The 16,182-nt window shown below is 38.3% G+C and overlaps 1 protein-coding gene across 3 annotated transcripts in view; it reads left to right on the top strand.

The window, feature by feature from the left end:
* ITCH (itchy E3 ubiquitin protein ligase) overlaps nt 1-16,182 on the top strand; it is a 237,554-nt gene that overhangs the window by 132,614 nt on the left and 88,758 nt on the right. For all 3 annotated transcript variants that reach the window (XM_077110773.1, XM_077110787.1, XM_077110780.1), the window contains one exon: nt 66-111. In XM_077110773.1, coding sequence (XP_076966888.1) covers nt 66-111 — 46 coding nt within the window. The remainder of the gene's footprint in view (nt 1-65; nt 112-16,182) is intronic.

The raw sequence follows: 16,182 nt of genomic DNA, 5'->3' as shown, positions 1-16,182 counted from the left end.
TTGAGAAAAAAGTTGAAAACCACTCCCTTGAAACTCACTCTCTTTAAATTTTATTGATATTAAAGGTGCTTCACAGAACGATGATGGTTCCAGACCCAAGGATGAAACTAGGTAAGAGTTTACTCCACTAACTTACCATTGAATGCAGAAAGAGATAGGAAGAATTTAAAAAGAAACATCTTAGAATTTCAAGTTTGAATTGATCTCAGAATAAATGAATGTCAAAAAGAATTGAGGGCTTAAAATGTAAAAAGGGAAATACAAAAGATTCGAGATTCTTAACCTGTCTAACTGCTGCTGTGGGGAGTAGGCCAGGGAAACCTAAATCACTGCTACTTCCTTCAGCTTTTGCAGGGTGAATATGTCAATGCCTTTCCAAAGATGGGGAGTTCAGCATTCCAGGGAAATCACTGGGCTGTTAAGCTTCTTTTCATGGAAAGCTGGGATATATCTTTGTGTATGTGTGAAGGCCACTACTAACTCTGGTATCTTCTGGGCCTTCATTAGAAAGCATAGATTTGTACTTGCTGTTTGCTCTTAGCTTAGGTTCAACTCTTTGAGTTGATTTGCCTGTCTTCCTTTAGGTCTATGGCCCAAAATGTTGAAAGCTGTAGGTTGTGATGATTTAAACTTTGTTTATTGGTTATCTTGAAAAACATGGTAAAGGGAAAAACAACTAGGAAAAATGATCCTGTTCTTAAAATAGTAAGTCAAGAGCAGTGGTTATAAAATTCATTGTATCCTTTGCCCCAAAGAAGGAATAATCAGACGAGAAGGAAAAGAACCAGAAAAGCTGTGTCACAGAAGATAAGGGAAACATATCCAGAAAGATTGTGTATTACAACATCAGATTCTGTAAAGAAGGGTAGGTGAAGCAAATAGACCAAAATTTGATGGTTGTTGAAACTAGGTCAATAGGTACACAGGACTGTGTTGTTGTAGTTTATTTTTGTACTAAGTGGAATTTTTTGTAATGAAAAGTAAAAAACAAAACAAAAAAAACTCAAGGTCTTTTCAGAAAGTAAAAGTTTATAAAGCTGTTGTGTCTTATCTAAAGAAAGACCTGCCTTCATAGAGTCAGTCTTGTGACACAGAACTGTCTCATATTAATCTCACAAGAGGTACAATTTTGAGGTGCAGTGACCTCTTGTACAGAAAACAATTACTACTTTTATTTCTCACTGTGATTAAAAAGCAGTAGGTTGTTTAAATTTTGTAAATCTCTCTGTAGAATGGAAGAAAACTAAACTGTGTCCCTTGTGTCTATTTTAGTATCATGTTTAAGAGAAGATTTTTTTTTAATTAAAAAAAGTTACAGAAAGAAACACAAACATTCCCAATAGGTGATTATTCAATTCTACATATATAATCAGTAATTCACAATATCATCACATAGCTGCAGATTCATCATCCTGATCGTTTCTTAGAACATTTGCATCAATTCAGAAAAAGAAACAAAAAGACAACAGAAAAAATAAAACGAAAACAGAAAAAAAGACCATACGCACCATACCCCTTACTCCTCCCTTTCATTGATCACTAGCATTTCAAACTAAATCTATTTTAACATTTGTTCCCCCTATTATTTATTTTTATTCCATATGTTGTATTCATCTGTTGACAAGGTAGATAAAAGGAGCATCAGACACAAGGTTTTCACAATCACACAGTCACACTGTGAAAGCTACACCATTATACAATCATCATCAAGAAACATGGCTACTGGAACACAGCTCTACATTTTCAGGAAGTTCCCTCCAGCCTCTCCATTTCCTCTTGGATAACAAGGTGATATCTACTTAATGCATAAGAATAACCTCCAGGATAACCTCTCGACTCTGTTTGGGATCTCTCAGCCATTGACACTTTGTCTCATTTCACGCTTTCCCCTTTTGGTCCAGAGGATTTTCTCAATCCCTTGATGCTGAGTCTCAGCTCATTCTAGGGTTTTTCTCAATCCCTTGATGCTGAGTCTGAGTTCATTCTCAGATTTCTGTCCCACGTTGCCAGGAAGGTCCACACCCCTGGGAGTCATGTCCCACGTAGATGGGGGAGGGTGGTGAGTTTGCTTGTTGTGTTGGCTGGAGAGAGAGGCCACATCTGAGCAACAAAAGAGGTTCTCTTGGGGATGACTCTGAGGCCTAATTTTAAGTAGACTTGACCTATCCTTTGTGGGGTTAAGTTTCATATGAACAAACCCCAAGACTGGGGGCTCAGCCTATAGCATTGGTTGTCCACACTGCTTGTGAGAATATCAAGATTTCAACTTGGGGAAGTTGAATTTTCCCCCATTCTCACCATTCCCCAAAGGGGACTTTGCAAATACTTTTCCGCTCACTGATCAAATCACTCTGGGATTCATTGGGACATCTCTCTGTACAAACTAACAATATCTCATGTCTTACCCAAGGTTCCATGTACTTATGTTATTCAACCAAGCTATCTACATAAGTTATATTAGGAAATGCACTAGTCAAAATATAAATTTTGTGCCAAATAAACATTTTTTACTTTATTCTCACATGTAAGTTGAAATTTTAAAATATTAATTACCATCTATTTTCAGCACCCTGCAGTAATGACATTCCTTTGTTCTTCCTCATGCAAAAACATTTTTAAAATTTGAACATTTAGTCACTGTCATTATACAGTCTAGGTAATCCTAGATTATACCATCTCAATCTTTGTCGTCTATCTTTCTTTGTGATTTCATTTATGTGCTATGGGTTTGAAAAGCATTTTGAAACTTGTCAAATGTTGTATGGGTAAATGTTACTACCCAATAATCTATGGCTGTGGTTACCTTTTCTGCTTTGCTTTTATTGGTAGATTTCAAATATAAGGAAATACTATAAGGCAGGCAACATTTATCCAGTGAGCAAGAATTTCTGCTCCTTCCTCTGCATAGTTATCAAATAGGAAATTTACGAAACAAGTTTAGATTGTTGTACCTTTTGTTTTCATTCAAGTACTATCTGTAGTATGAATCTAGTCTTATTGGTTTGCTTTTCCCAATAGCATATCCAAATGTTTTATATCTCTTGGTGTGGTTTCTATCATTTTTATGAAGTACCAAGATGGTTGGTGCTTGGTGTTCAAGATTTTGTTGTTTAGATGATATCTTCTTAACTCTTTGATCTGTATATTTCTTAACGACCTAATCACTAGTGTCTTGGTTCTTTAGGATTCTCTGTCCTAGTCATAAACATCTAGGCTTAGGAGATCAGTTGAATATATGCAGTGATGGTGAGATAAGCAGAGTATTGTAAGATTGTGGGGAAAGGACCAAAGCCATAGTAGCACATAATTAATAGATACTTGCTTTTCAAGGATAATGGTGGTGATGATGCTATTTGCAATTCGGCAAAGAATAAAAGTTTTCAAATTGGGTTTTCAAATCTGTATCAGGTTTTAGCTTCACACTTGTTTAAGGAATTAAAATAAGCCATCAGCGCTATTTCTATATGGTCTTGTTTCTGAAACTTTGGAGTACATTAGAATCACCTAATGGTCTTGTTAAAGCACAGGTTGTGTGTGGGGTGGGTGGGGAGCGGGAATGTCTCATTCCTGGTTCCTGATTCATTTGGTCTGGAGTAGGGCCTGAGATTTGCATTTCTAACAAGTTTGTGGGTAATGCTGATATTGCTGGACCAGTGTCTATACTTTGAGAACTACTGTGCTTAGAAGCACTAGTATTTCTCAAATTATAAAACCATTATGGAAAATGAGGTAGCTACTACTGCTCATTTTTACCGGTGATAGGAAAATTGAGACTCAGAAAGAGAATGGAACTTACCTAAATTAATAGTGTAAGTTGCACTTTTATACCTGGGACTGACTCCCTTACATCCAGAGCCTGAGCTCTTTAGTTAAGTACATATCATGTACTTAGCCCTTAATAAATGTTAGTTATTTTTATTATCATGTTGATTGGGGCAAGATGGAGATTTTGGTTTGTAGCTAAACGTTTATGGACTTTTTCTATAGAGAAGAAGTCTTCAAAAATCCTTAAACAGAGGATTGGTATGATCAGAACTTCACAGGAAAAATCGTTTTGTCATTGATATATAGTTTGGATTATATAGTGGTGAGTGAAGATGGAAAGACCTATTTGGGAAGTTGTTACAGTGATTTCCCTGAGAGATAATGAGCGCTGGATCTGGAGCACTGGTGGTGGTAGAGTAGAGAGAGAATGTTAAAGTTGAATCGATGGAACTTAGAAATTGATTTCCAGGAAGCACAGGAGAGAAGAAAAGTAGAGAGGCCTGAGGAGGTACTAGTGTCACCCACAGAACAAGAACATAGAAGAAAGAGTAGACATGAGAAGGGAAATGGAGTTATTCTAGATCTCCTTCACCTAGTTGATAATTTAATATCAGAGGATGGAAGTGAGACAATGAACAGTTACTCTTACTTTGGTTTCATTTTCAGAGATGCTTTTGAGAGCTTGGAATTTTAGATCCTAGGGAAAATCTATGGAAAAAGAAAAAGAGGAACAGGAACTGAAATATAGTAATTATATTTAGTGGATAGGGAGTAAAAGACAAACCAAAGGAGGGAAGGTTAGAAAGGAAGGAGTAGATCAGAAAAGCAGTATCATAGATGTTAAGAGGAAAACGTTTTTTAAAAGGCATGAGTTAACACTGTCAAAGCTACTGAAAAAAAATGAGGTCTTAGATTAATCAAGCCAGGGGAAACTATCTGTTGGAAAAAGAAAAATCAGGTTTTAGCTTTGATGCATCCCAAGATCAAAGTAGATTCCAATTAGATTTTTAAAGTGATTTCAAAAAATGAAAGCATTAGACGAAAATATGAATATTTAACTCATGTCTAAATAAATTTAAGTGTGTGAAAATTAAAAACTCTAATTGTATATTAAAAATATAGAATTAAAAGCAAATGACAGGGCTGGTGCAAAGGTAGTTCAGTGATAGAATTCTCTCTTGCCATGTAGGAGATCCTGGTTCGATTCCCCGCCCATGCACTTCCCTCACCCCCCACCCCCTCAAAAATCAACAAATGGTACTGCAATAATGGGATAGTCACATGGAAAAAGAATGAAATGTGACCTCACCACACAGCATACAAAAAAAAAAAAAGCAAATAACAGGGGAGAATTATGGGAAGATGGCAGTAAGAACTCCAGGAATCAGTCACTCCAGCATAGCTATAAAACAGGCAGGAACTATGTGAATCAACTGTTTTGCAACTCTGGAGTCCAGTAAAACAGTGTCCAGCATCCAGGGAGAAAGTGGGAAGAAGAGGCTGATAAATTATGATAAATACCAGTAAAATGCTCTGTCTGTGCAGCATTTACCATAGCCCATCCTTCTCGCTTGTGGCAGGCAACAGTGGAGTCCAGCCCCTGTCATGGCTTGCTGGGACCAGAAAGGAATATGTATACTCTAATAATAATGTCACCATCTTCCTCTCCATTTCTCTCATCTTTCCCTGGCCTTAAATCTATACTTAGATTTCCTATAATTGTGAAAAGTCCTTCTCATGACACTGTTCTCCTTTATCTTCCTATTTATTTTTTTGCTTCCTTTAGCTGATAAATGTATAAATTTGTTTTCTAGAGCCACTGTTTTCTATTCCAGGGACTTTCTCCTTCATTCTTTGAAATCTGGCTGCTGTCATAAATAACTCTCTATGGAAATGCATTTCTGAAAGTCTTGCTTAATGTCCTTCTGGCCAAATTCTTTTTTTTAAATGTTTACATGCTTCATTAGAATTGTGTTGCATTTAATTCCATTGTGCAAGTTCGAAAAGCCATATTTTAATCCTAATCCTATTTTTAAATTTTATTTTAGTAGAGAAGTTGTGGGTTTACAGAAAAATCACACACAAAATACAGGGTTCCTCTATAGCACCCTAATATGAATACCATGCATTAGTGAGGGCATTTGTTACAATTGATGAAAACACACTTTTATAATTGTACTATTAACTATAGTTAACTATATATCATGTTTTACAAGCAGTATTTGTATTGTACAGTCCCATGGATTTATAAAATATTGTTCTAGTAACATATATGCAATCTAAAATTTCCCTTGAACCACATTCAAGTGTATAAATCCGTGACGTTAATTACACTCGTAATGTTGTGCCGCTATCACTATAATCAAGTACCAAAACTTTGCAAACAATGTACAATTTAAGCATTAACTCCCTATTCCTTATTCCCACCCCATCCCCTGTATTTGAGCTTCTTACTCTATGAGTTTGCTTGTTCTAAATATTTCCTGTCAGTGAGATTATATAATATTTGTCCTTTTTTTTTTTTTTTAACTTTTTTTATTGTATAATATAACAAATATACAAAGCAAAGAAATAAAAAAACAATAGTTTTCTAAGCATTCTTCAACAAGTGGTTACAGGACAGATCCCAGAATTCATCGTGGGGTACTATATGATCCTCTCATATTTTTCCTTCTAGCTACTCCAGAATAGAGGAGGCTAGAGGGCTTAAATATTTTTTTTATCATCACAATTGACTTTTTTTCTTTCTTTTTTTGTGAAAAATAACTTACATACAAAAAAGCTATAAATTTCATAGCACAGCACCACAATTAGTTGTAGAACATATTTCAGACTTTGACATGTGTTACAATTTCACAATTTTAGGTTTTACTTCTAGCTGCTCTAAAGTACTGGAGACTAAAAGAGATATCAATTTAATGATCCAGCATTCATATTCATTTCCTAAATCCTATCTTCTCTGTGTAACTCCAGCATCACCTTTGATCTTTATCCCTCTCTTTAGGGTTGTATGGGCTATGGCAATTCTAAATTTTTTATATTGGAAGGGTCTGTCACTAATATGGGATAGGGAGATGGAACCATCTGATGTTCTGGAGAGGCTAGGCTAGGTTTCAGGACGTACCTGGACCAGGGACCCATCTGGAGGTTATGGGTTTCTGGCAAGTTAATCTAGTGCCTGGAACCCTTGTGGAATCTTACATATTGCCCTAGGCATTCTTTAGGATTGGCTGGAATGGTCCTGGTTGGGGGTCGGCAGGTTATGATAGGTAGCAAGGAAGTTCTACCTGAATCTTGTATAAGAGCACCCTCCAGAGAAGCTTCTGAACTCCATGTGAACGCTCTCTGCCACTGATACTTTATTAATTGTACTTCTTTTCCCCCTTTTGGTCAGGATGGAGTTGTTGATCTCACAGTGCCAGGTCTGGATTCATCCCTGGGAGTCATCTCCCATGTCACCAGGGAGATTTTCATCCCTGGATGTCATGTCCCATATAGGGGGGAGGGCAGTGATTTCACTTGCAGAGTTAGGCTTAGAGAGACTGAGGCCACATCTGAGCAACAGCAGAGGTCCTCCAGAAATAACTCTTAGGCATGCCTATAGGTAGTCTAAGCTTCTCTGCTACCTACGTAAGCTTCACAAGAGTGAGCCTCATAAATCCTAATCCTGTTTTGTAAAGGCAGGTGTTTATTCTAATCCCTATTCAGTACTGTATGTTCGAAACTTTACTCAGATTATCTTCATGGAGATGTGACTCAATCAAGAGTGGGTATTAAACTTGATTAGGTGGAGATGTGTCTCCATTCATTCCAAGTGGGTCTTGATCGGCTTTACTGGAATCCTTTAAAAGAAGAAGCATTTTGGAAAAACTAGAGAACAAAAAGAGAGAAAGCCACTGATTCTGAGAGAGCAGAGAAGGATGACACAGCCACAAGAAGCAGAATATCAACCAGTCAGTGACTTTTGTTGATGAAGGAGGAAAACGCCTTGTGGGTTGCTTCATGAAGCAGGAAGCTTGGAGAGGAAGCTAACAGATGATGCCATGTTCGCCATATGCCTTCCCATATGAAAGAGAAACCTTGACTGTGTTCACCACATATCTTCCCATTTGAGAGAGAAACCCTGAATTTCTTGGCCTTCTTGAATCAAGGTATCTTTTCCTGGATGCCTTAGATTGGACATTTCTATAAATTTGCTTTCATTGGGACATTTTCATGGCTTTAGCGCTATAAACTTGTAACTTATTAAATTCCCATTTTTAAAAGCTATTCCATTTCCAGTATATTGCATTCCATCAGCTAGCAAACTAGAACAGATTTACACAACCCCTTTCAATCATGTTCACCTTCAATATGGCAATATTACTTATAAGCCCTCTAATGAACTACCATCATTATGTATACATTCGCATACATTTAAGTTCAACCTCTTAGGTAACTGTTCATCCATCTCTAGCTTCTGTGTATCTCTACACCCCCTATATTCTACATTATAAGACTGAGTTTACCTTTACCAGGGTCCTATTACAGAAATCATATAGTATTTATCATTTTGTGCTTCATACTTTAAAAAAATGATCCTCAGTGTGCTTAAGGAGATGAAGGAAAATACAGAGAATGAACTAAAGGATATCAAGAGAACAGTGAATGAACAATTTGAGAATCTCAATAAAGTGATATAAATTTTAAACAGAAACCGAACAGAATTATGGGAGTTGAAGAACACAATAACTGAATATTAGAACTGGCAGAAGAAAGAATCAGTGAACTTGAAAACATGACAATTGAAATGAGTCGGGCTGAGGAGCAGAAAGAAAAAGAATTGTAAAAAACAAAAATAGTCTAAAAGACTTCCAGTACACCATCAATCTTACCAAAATATTCATTATAAGAGTCTCAGAAGGAGAAGTTTTATAGTTTGTTTTTATATTTTGTATATTCATAGTCATATCCAATGAAAAGGACTGTCAAGAAAGCCTCCCAAATCTTAATGGTAATTATCTGTAAGATAATGGGATTGCAGGTGACTTTTATTTTCTTATTTCTAAATTCTCCAAATTTTCTAAAATGAGCATGTATTTTATAACTAAAATTGCTTTTTTCACTTTGAAAGTCTTTAAAAAGTTAAGATGTACTAAATGTATTCATTGCTTTCAAAAAGTTAGAATGAGGGAAAAGAAAATGTGAGAACAGCATGAACAGTTCAAATTAAAGTATTTTAGATTGAGGGGTTTAATTATATTTGTGGACTGAGAGGAAGGATCCAGTATAAGATGATGCAGATACAAGAAAGGGGTTAAGTGACTATGAAAAGTCTAGAGAATATAGGCTGAGATCAAGGATGTAAGTAGACAAAGCATCCTTGAAGAGGTAGAGATTTTTTTCAGAGATGGGAAACAAAGAGGTCAAGATGGTTAGTGGAATAAGGACATCTTGCGGTAGGGAAGAAGATTGAAGGATATCAGATAATCTTAGGAAAGAGGAGGAGCCATAGTAATCTGTAGATTAGATTTGAGGAAATGGAAAATGTTTGAAACAGGCACTATGGGAATATGGTTTGGAGTGAATTAGAGATGTAGAAAATGATTGATTTGAGATCCAAGATGGCGTCTTAGTAAGGTACATGCGTCTTAGTTCCTCCGACTCCAAATCAACTAATAGGTGAACAGAAACAGTACAGAACAGCTCCCGGGGCTACAGCAGGGAATGGACACACAGCGTAACCCAGTCTGGGCTGGTTAGTCTGACTGCGAAACTCGGCTGCGGTGAGTGAGATCCCCGAGCGGTGGGCGATTTCCCGAGCAGCCGCAGCTGCGGTGGTCCGAGCTAATCCCTCCCTCCTTCCCGGGCTGGCTGAGGGACGCGGAGAGACAAGCTTCCCAGCCAAGGCGGCCGGCGCCACACTTTTGCGGGCGGCTTCGAGTCTTGGCTTCGAGTCCGCGACTACGAGTCTCGGATCAGAGGGCTATCCAAAGTCTGGGCGGGCAAGTCTGACTGCGAGACTTGGCTGCGGCGAGACCCCCGAGCGGCCGCAGCTGCGGCGGTCCGAGCTAATCCCTCCCTCCTTCCCGGGCTGGCGGAGAGACTCGGAGAGACAAGCTTCCCAGCCAAGGCGGCCGGCGCCACACTTTTGCGGGCGGCTTCGAGTCTCGGCTTCGAGTCCGCAGCTACGAGTCTCGGATCAGAGGGCTATCCAAAGTCTGGGCTGGCAAGTCTGACTGCGACTCTTGGCTGCGGCGAGACCCCCGAGCAGCGCGTGATTTGCCGAGCAGCCGCAGCTGCGGCAGTCCGAGCTAATCCCTCCCTCCTTCCCGGGCCGGCTGAGAGTATCAGAGAAACAAGTTTCCCAAGCCGAGGCAGGCGGCGCCCTTCTTTTGCGGGCGGCTTCGAGTCTCGGCTTTGAGTCCGCGGCTACGAATCTCAGATCAGAGGGCTATCCAAAGTCTGGGCTGACTAGACTGACTGCGAGACTCGGCTGCGGTGAGACCCCCGAGCGGCGCGTGATTTCCCGATCAGTGGCAGCTGCGGTGGTCCGAGCTACTCCCTCCCTCCTTTCCGGGCCGGCTGAGAGTATCGGAGAAGCAAGTTTCCCAAGCCGAGGCAGGCGGCACCCCTCTTTTGCAGGCGGCTTCGAGTCTCTGCTTCGAGTCCGCGGATACGAGTCTCGGATAGGAGGGCTATCCAAGCCGCGGTAGCCCCACCCCACGGGAGGCTTCCTGGTCCGGTGGGGAATCCCCCAGGCCCGCTGCGGCCCGCAACCAGCCACAGGGTCCCCTCAAGCCGCGGCAGCTGACGCCCCCACCACGCGCGGCCCCTGAACCAACGGAGAGAATTGGATCCGAAATCCCCAGGCCACGGAGATCGGTGACTGGGGGAGACCCATTCCAAACACTTGAGACAAACGTGTGCCACGTGCGCCACGTACTGGGCAAGATAAGAAAAACAGATCCCAGAGATTTCACAGAAAAATCTTACAACCTTGCCGGGTCCAACACCAAGAGAAATCTGAATAAATGCCCAGACGCCAGCAGCAGAAAATAACTGTCCACGCTCAAAAGATTGATAAGAATGCTTGCCTGCCAAACCCGAGGACCCGGGTTCGATTCCCGGTGCCTGCCCATGTAAAAAAATAAATAAATAAATAAATAAAAAAAAAAAGATTAAGAATATGGCTCAGTCAAAGGAACAAACCAATAGCTCAAATGAGACACAAGAGCTGAGACAACTAATGCTGAATATACGAACAGAAATGGAAAACCTCTTCAACAATGAAATCAATAAATTGAGGGAGGACATGAAGAGGACATGGGCTGAACATAAAGAAGAAATAGAAAAACTGAAAAAACAAATCGCAGAACTTATGGAAGTGAAGGATAAAGTAGCAAACATAGAAAAAATAATGGATAGCTACAATGATAGATTTAAAGAGACAGAAGATAGAATTAGTGATTTGGAGGATGGAACATCTGAATTCCAAAAAGAAACAGAAACTATAGGGAAAAGAATGGAAATATTTGAACAGGGTATCAGGGAACTCAAGGACAATATGAACCGCACAAATATACGTGTTGTGGGTGTCCCAGAAGGAGAAGAGAAGGGAAGAGGAGGAGAAAAACTAATGGAAGAAATTTTCACTGAAAATTTCCCAACTCTTATGAAAGACCTAAAAGTACAGATCCAAGAAGTGCAGCGCACCCCAAAGAGATTTGACCCAAAGAGGCGTTCTCCAAGACACTTACTAGTTAGAATGTCAGAGGTCAAAGAGAAAGAGAAGATCTTGAAAGCAGCAAGAGAAAAACAATCCATTACATACAAGGGAAACCCAATAAGACTATGTGTAGATTTCTCAGCAGAAACCATGCAAGCTAGAAGACAGTGGGATGATATATTTAAAATACTAAAAGAGAAAAACTGCCAACCAAGACTCCTATATCCAGCAAAATTATCCTTCAAAAATGAGGGAGAAATTAAAACATTCTCAGACAAAAAGTCACTGAAAGAATTTGTGACCAAGAGACCAGCTCTGCAAGAAATACTAAAGGGAGCACTAGAGTCAGATACAAAAAGACAGAAGAGAGAGATATGGAAAAGAGTGTAGAAAGAAGGAAAATCAGATATGATATATATAATACAAAAGGCAAAATGTTAGAGGAAAATATTATCCAAACAGTAATAACACTAAATGTCAATGGACTGAATTCCCCAATCAAAAGACATAGATTGGCAGAATGGATTAAAAAACAAGATCCTTCTATATGCTGTCTACAGGAAACACATCTTAGACCCAAAGATAAACATAGGTTGAAAGTGAAAGGTTGGGAAAAGATATTTCATGCAAATAACAACCAGAAAATAGCAGGAGTGGCTATACTAATATCCAACAAATTAGACTTCAAATGTAAAACAGTTGAAAGAGACAAAGAAGGACACTATATACTAATAAAAGGAACAATTAAACAAGAAGACATAACAATCATAAATATTTACGCACCGAATCAAAATGCCCCAAAATACGTGAGGAATATACTGCGAACACTGAAAAGGGAAATAGACTCATATACCATAATAGTTGGAGACTTCAACTCACCACTCTCATCAATGGACAGAACATCTAGACAGAGGATCAATAAAGAAATAGAGAATCTGAATATTACTATAAATGAACTAGACTTAATAGACATTTATAGGACATTACATCCCACAACAGCAGGATACACCTTTTTCTCAAGTGCTCATGGATCATTCTCAAAGATAGACCATATGCTGGGTCACAAAGCAAGTCTTAACAAATTTAAAAAGATTGAAATCTTACACAACACTTTCTCGGACCATAAAGGAATGATGTTGGAAATCAATAATAGGCAAAGTGCCAGAAAATTCACAAATACGTGGAGGCTCAACAACACACTCCTAAACAACGACTGGGTCAAAGAAGAAATTGCTAGAGAAATTAGCAAATACCTCGAGGCGAATGAAAATGAAAACACAACATATCAAAACTTATGGGATGCAGCAAAGGCAGTGCTAAGAGGGAAATTTATTGCTCTAAATGCCTATATCAGAAAAGAAGAAAAGGCAAAAATTCAGGAATTAACTGTCCATTTGGAAGAACTGGAGAAAGAACAGCAAGCTAACCCCAAAGCAAGCAAAAGGAAAGAAATAACAAAGATTAGAGCACAAATAAATGAAATTGAAAACATGAAAACAATAGAGAAAATCAATAAGGCCAGAAGTTGGTTCTATGAGAAAATCAATAAGATTGATGGGCCCTTAGCAAGATTGACAAAAAGAAGAAGAGAGAGGATGCAAATAAATAAGATCAGAAATGGAAGAGGAGACATAACTACTGACCTCACAGAAATAAAGGAGGTAATAACAGGATACTATGAACAACTTTACGCTAATAAATACAACAATTTAGAGGAAATGGACGGGTTCCTGGAAAGACATGAACAACCAACTTTGACTCAAGAAGACATAGATGACCTCAACAAACCAATCACAAGTAAAGAAATTGAATTAGTCATTCAAAAGCTTCCTAAAAAGAAAAGTCCAGGACCAGACGGCTTCACATGTGAATTCTATCAAACATTCCAGAAAGAATTAGTACCAACTCTCCTCAAACTCTTCAAAAAAATCGAAGTGAAGGGAAAACTACCTAATTCATTCTATGACGCCAACATTACCCTCATACCAAAACCAGGCAAAGATATTACAAGAAAAGAAAACTACAGGCCGATCTCTCTAATGAATATAGATGCAAAAATCCTCAATAAAATTCTAGCAAATCGTATCCAACAACACATTAAAAGAATTATACATCATGACCAAGTAGGATTCATCCCAGGTATGCAAGGATGGTTCAACATAAGAAAATCAATTAATGTAATACACCATATCAACAAATCAAAGCAGAAAAATCACATGATCATCTCAATTGATGCAGAGAAGGCATTTGACAAGATTCAACATCCTTTCCTGTTGAAAACACTTCAAAGGATAGGAATACAAGGGAACTTCCTTAAAATGATAGAGGAATATATGAAAAACCCACAGCTAATATCATCCTTAATGGGGAAAAATTGAAAACGTTCCCCCTAAGATCAGGAACAAGACAAGGATGTCCACTATCACCACTATTATTCAACATTGTGTTGGAGGTTCTAGCCAGAGCAATTAGACAAGAAAAAGAAATACAAGGCATCAAAATTGGAAAGGAAGAAGTAAAACTATCACTGTTTGCAGATGATATGATAATATACGTCGAAAACCCGGAAAAATCCACAACAAAACTACTAGAGCTAATAAATGAGTACAGCAAAGTAGCAGGTTACAAGATCAACATTCAAAAATCTGTAGCATTTCTATACACTAGCAATGAACAAGCGGAGGGGGAAATCAAGAAACGAATCCCATTTACAATTGCAACTAAAAGAATAAAATACCTAGGAATAAATTTAACTAAAGAGACAAAAAACCTATATAAAGAAAACTACAAAAAACTGCTAAAAGAAATCACAGAAGACCTAAACAGATGGAAGGGCATACCGTGTTCATGGATTGGAAGACTAAATATAGTTAAGATGTCAATCCTACCTAAATTGATTTACAGATTCAATGCAATACCAATCAAAATCCCAACAACGTATTTTTCAGAAATAGAAAAACCAATAAGCAAATTTATCTGGAAGGGCAGGGTGCCCCGAATTGCTAAAAACATCTTGAGGAAAAAAAACGAAGCTGGAGGTCTCACACTGCCTGACTTTAAGGCATATTATGAAGCCATAGTGGTCAAAACAGCATGGTATTGGCATAAAGATAGATATATCGACCAATGGAATCGAATAGAGTGCTCAGATATAGACCCTCTCATCTATGGACATTTGATCTTTGATAAGGCAGTCAAGCCAACTCACCTGGGACAGAACAGTCTCTTCAATAAATGGTGCCTAGAGAACTGGATATCCATATGCAAAAGAATGAAAGAAGACCCATATCTCACACCCTACACAAAAATTAACTCAAAATGGATCAAAGATTTAAACATTAGGTCTAAGACCATAGAACAGTTAGAGGAAAATGTAGGGCGATATCTTATGAATCTTACAATTGGAGGCGGTTTTATGGACCTTACACCTAAAGCCAGAGCACTGAAGAAGGAAATAAATAAATGGGAACTCCTCAAAATTAAACACTTTTGTGCATCAAAGAACTTCATCAAGAAAGTAGAAAGACAGCCTACACAATGGGAATCAATATTTGGAAACGACATATCAGATAAAGGTCTAATATCCAGAATTTATAATGAGATTGTTCAACTCAACAACAAAAAGATAGCCAACCCAATTACAAAATGGGAAAAAGACTTGAATAGACACCTCTCAGAGGAGGAAATACAAATGGCCAAAAGACACATGAAGAGATGCTCAATGTCCCTGGCCATTAGAGAAATGCAAATCAAAACCACAATGAGATATCATCTCACACCCACCAGAATGGCCATTATCAACAAAACAGAAAATGACAAGTGCTGGAGAGGATGCGGTGAAAGAGGCACACTTATCCACTGTTGGTGGGAATGCCAAATGGTGCAACCACTGTGGAAAGCAGTTTGGCGGTTCCTCAAAAAGCTGAATATAGAATTGCCATACGACCCAGCAATGCCATTGCTGGGAATCTACTCAAAGGAATTAAGGGCAAAAACTCAAACAGACATTTGCACACCAATGTTTATAGCAGCGTTATTTACAATTGCAAAGAGATGGAAACAGCCAAAATGTCCATCAACAGACGAGTGGCTAAACAAACTGTGGTATATACATACGATGGAATATTATGCAGCTTTAAGGCAGGATAAACTTATGAAGCATGTAATAACATGGATGGACCTAGAGAACATTATGCTGAGTGAGTCTAGCCAAAAACTAAAAGACAAATACTGTATGGTCCCAATGATGTGAATCGACACTCGAGAATAAACTTGGAATATGTCATTGGTAACAGAGTTCAACAGGAGGTAGAAACAGGGTAAGATAATGGGTAATTGGAGCTGATGGAATACAGACTGTGCAATAGGACTAGATACAAAAACTCAAAAATGGACAGCACAATAATACATAATTGTAAAGTAATCATGTTAAAATACTGAACGAAGCTGCATCCGAGCGATAGGTTCTTGTTTTGTTTTGTTTTGTTTGTTTTGTTCTTATTATTATTACTTTTATTTTTTTTCTCTATATTAACATTCTATATTTTTTTCTGTTATACTGCTAGTTCTTCTAAACCGATGCAAATGTACTAAGAAACGATGATCATGCATTTATGTGATGATGTTAAGAATTACTGATTGCATATGTAGAATGGTATGATGTCTAAAAAAAAAAAAAAAAATGGTCAACACAATACTGCCTAACTGTA

This window comes from Tamandua tetradactyla, chromosome 1 (assembly GCF_023851605.1).
Source record: "Tamandua tetradactyla isolate mTamTet1 chromosome 1, mTamTet1.pri, whole genome shotgun sequence".
NCBI classification, from domain to species: Eukaryota; Metazoa; Chordata; class Mammalia; order Pilosa; family Myrmecophagidae; genus Tamandua; species Tamandua tetradactyla.
This window is presented reverse-complemented; position numbering and strand designations above follow the sequence as displayed.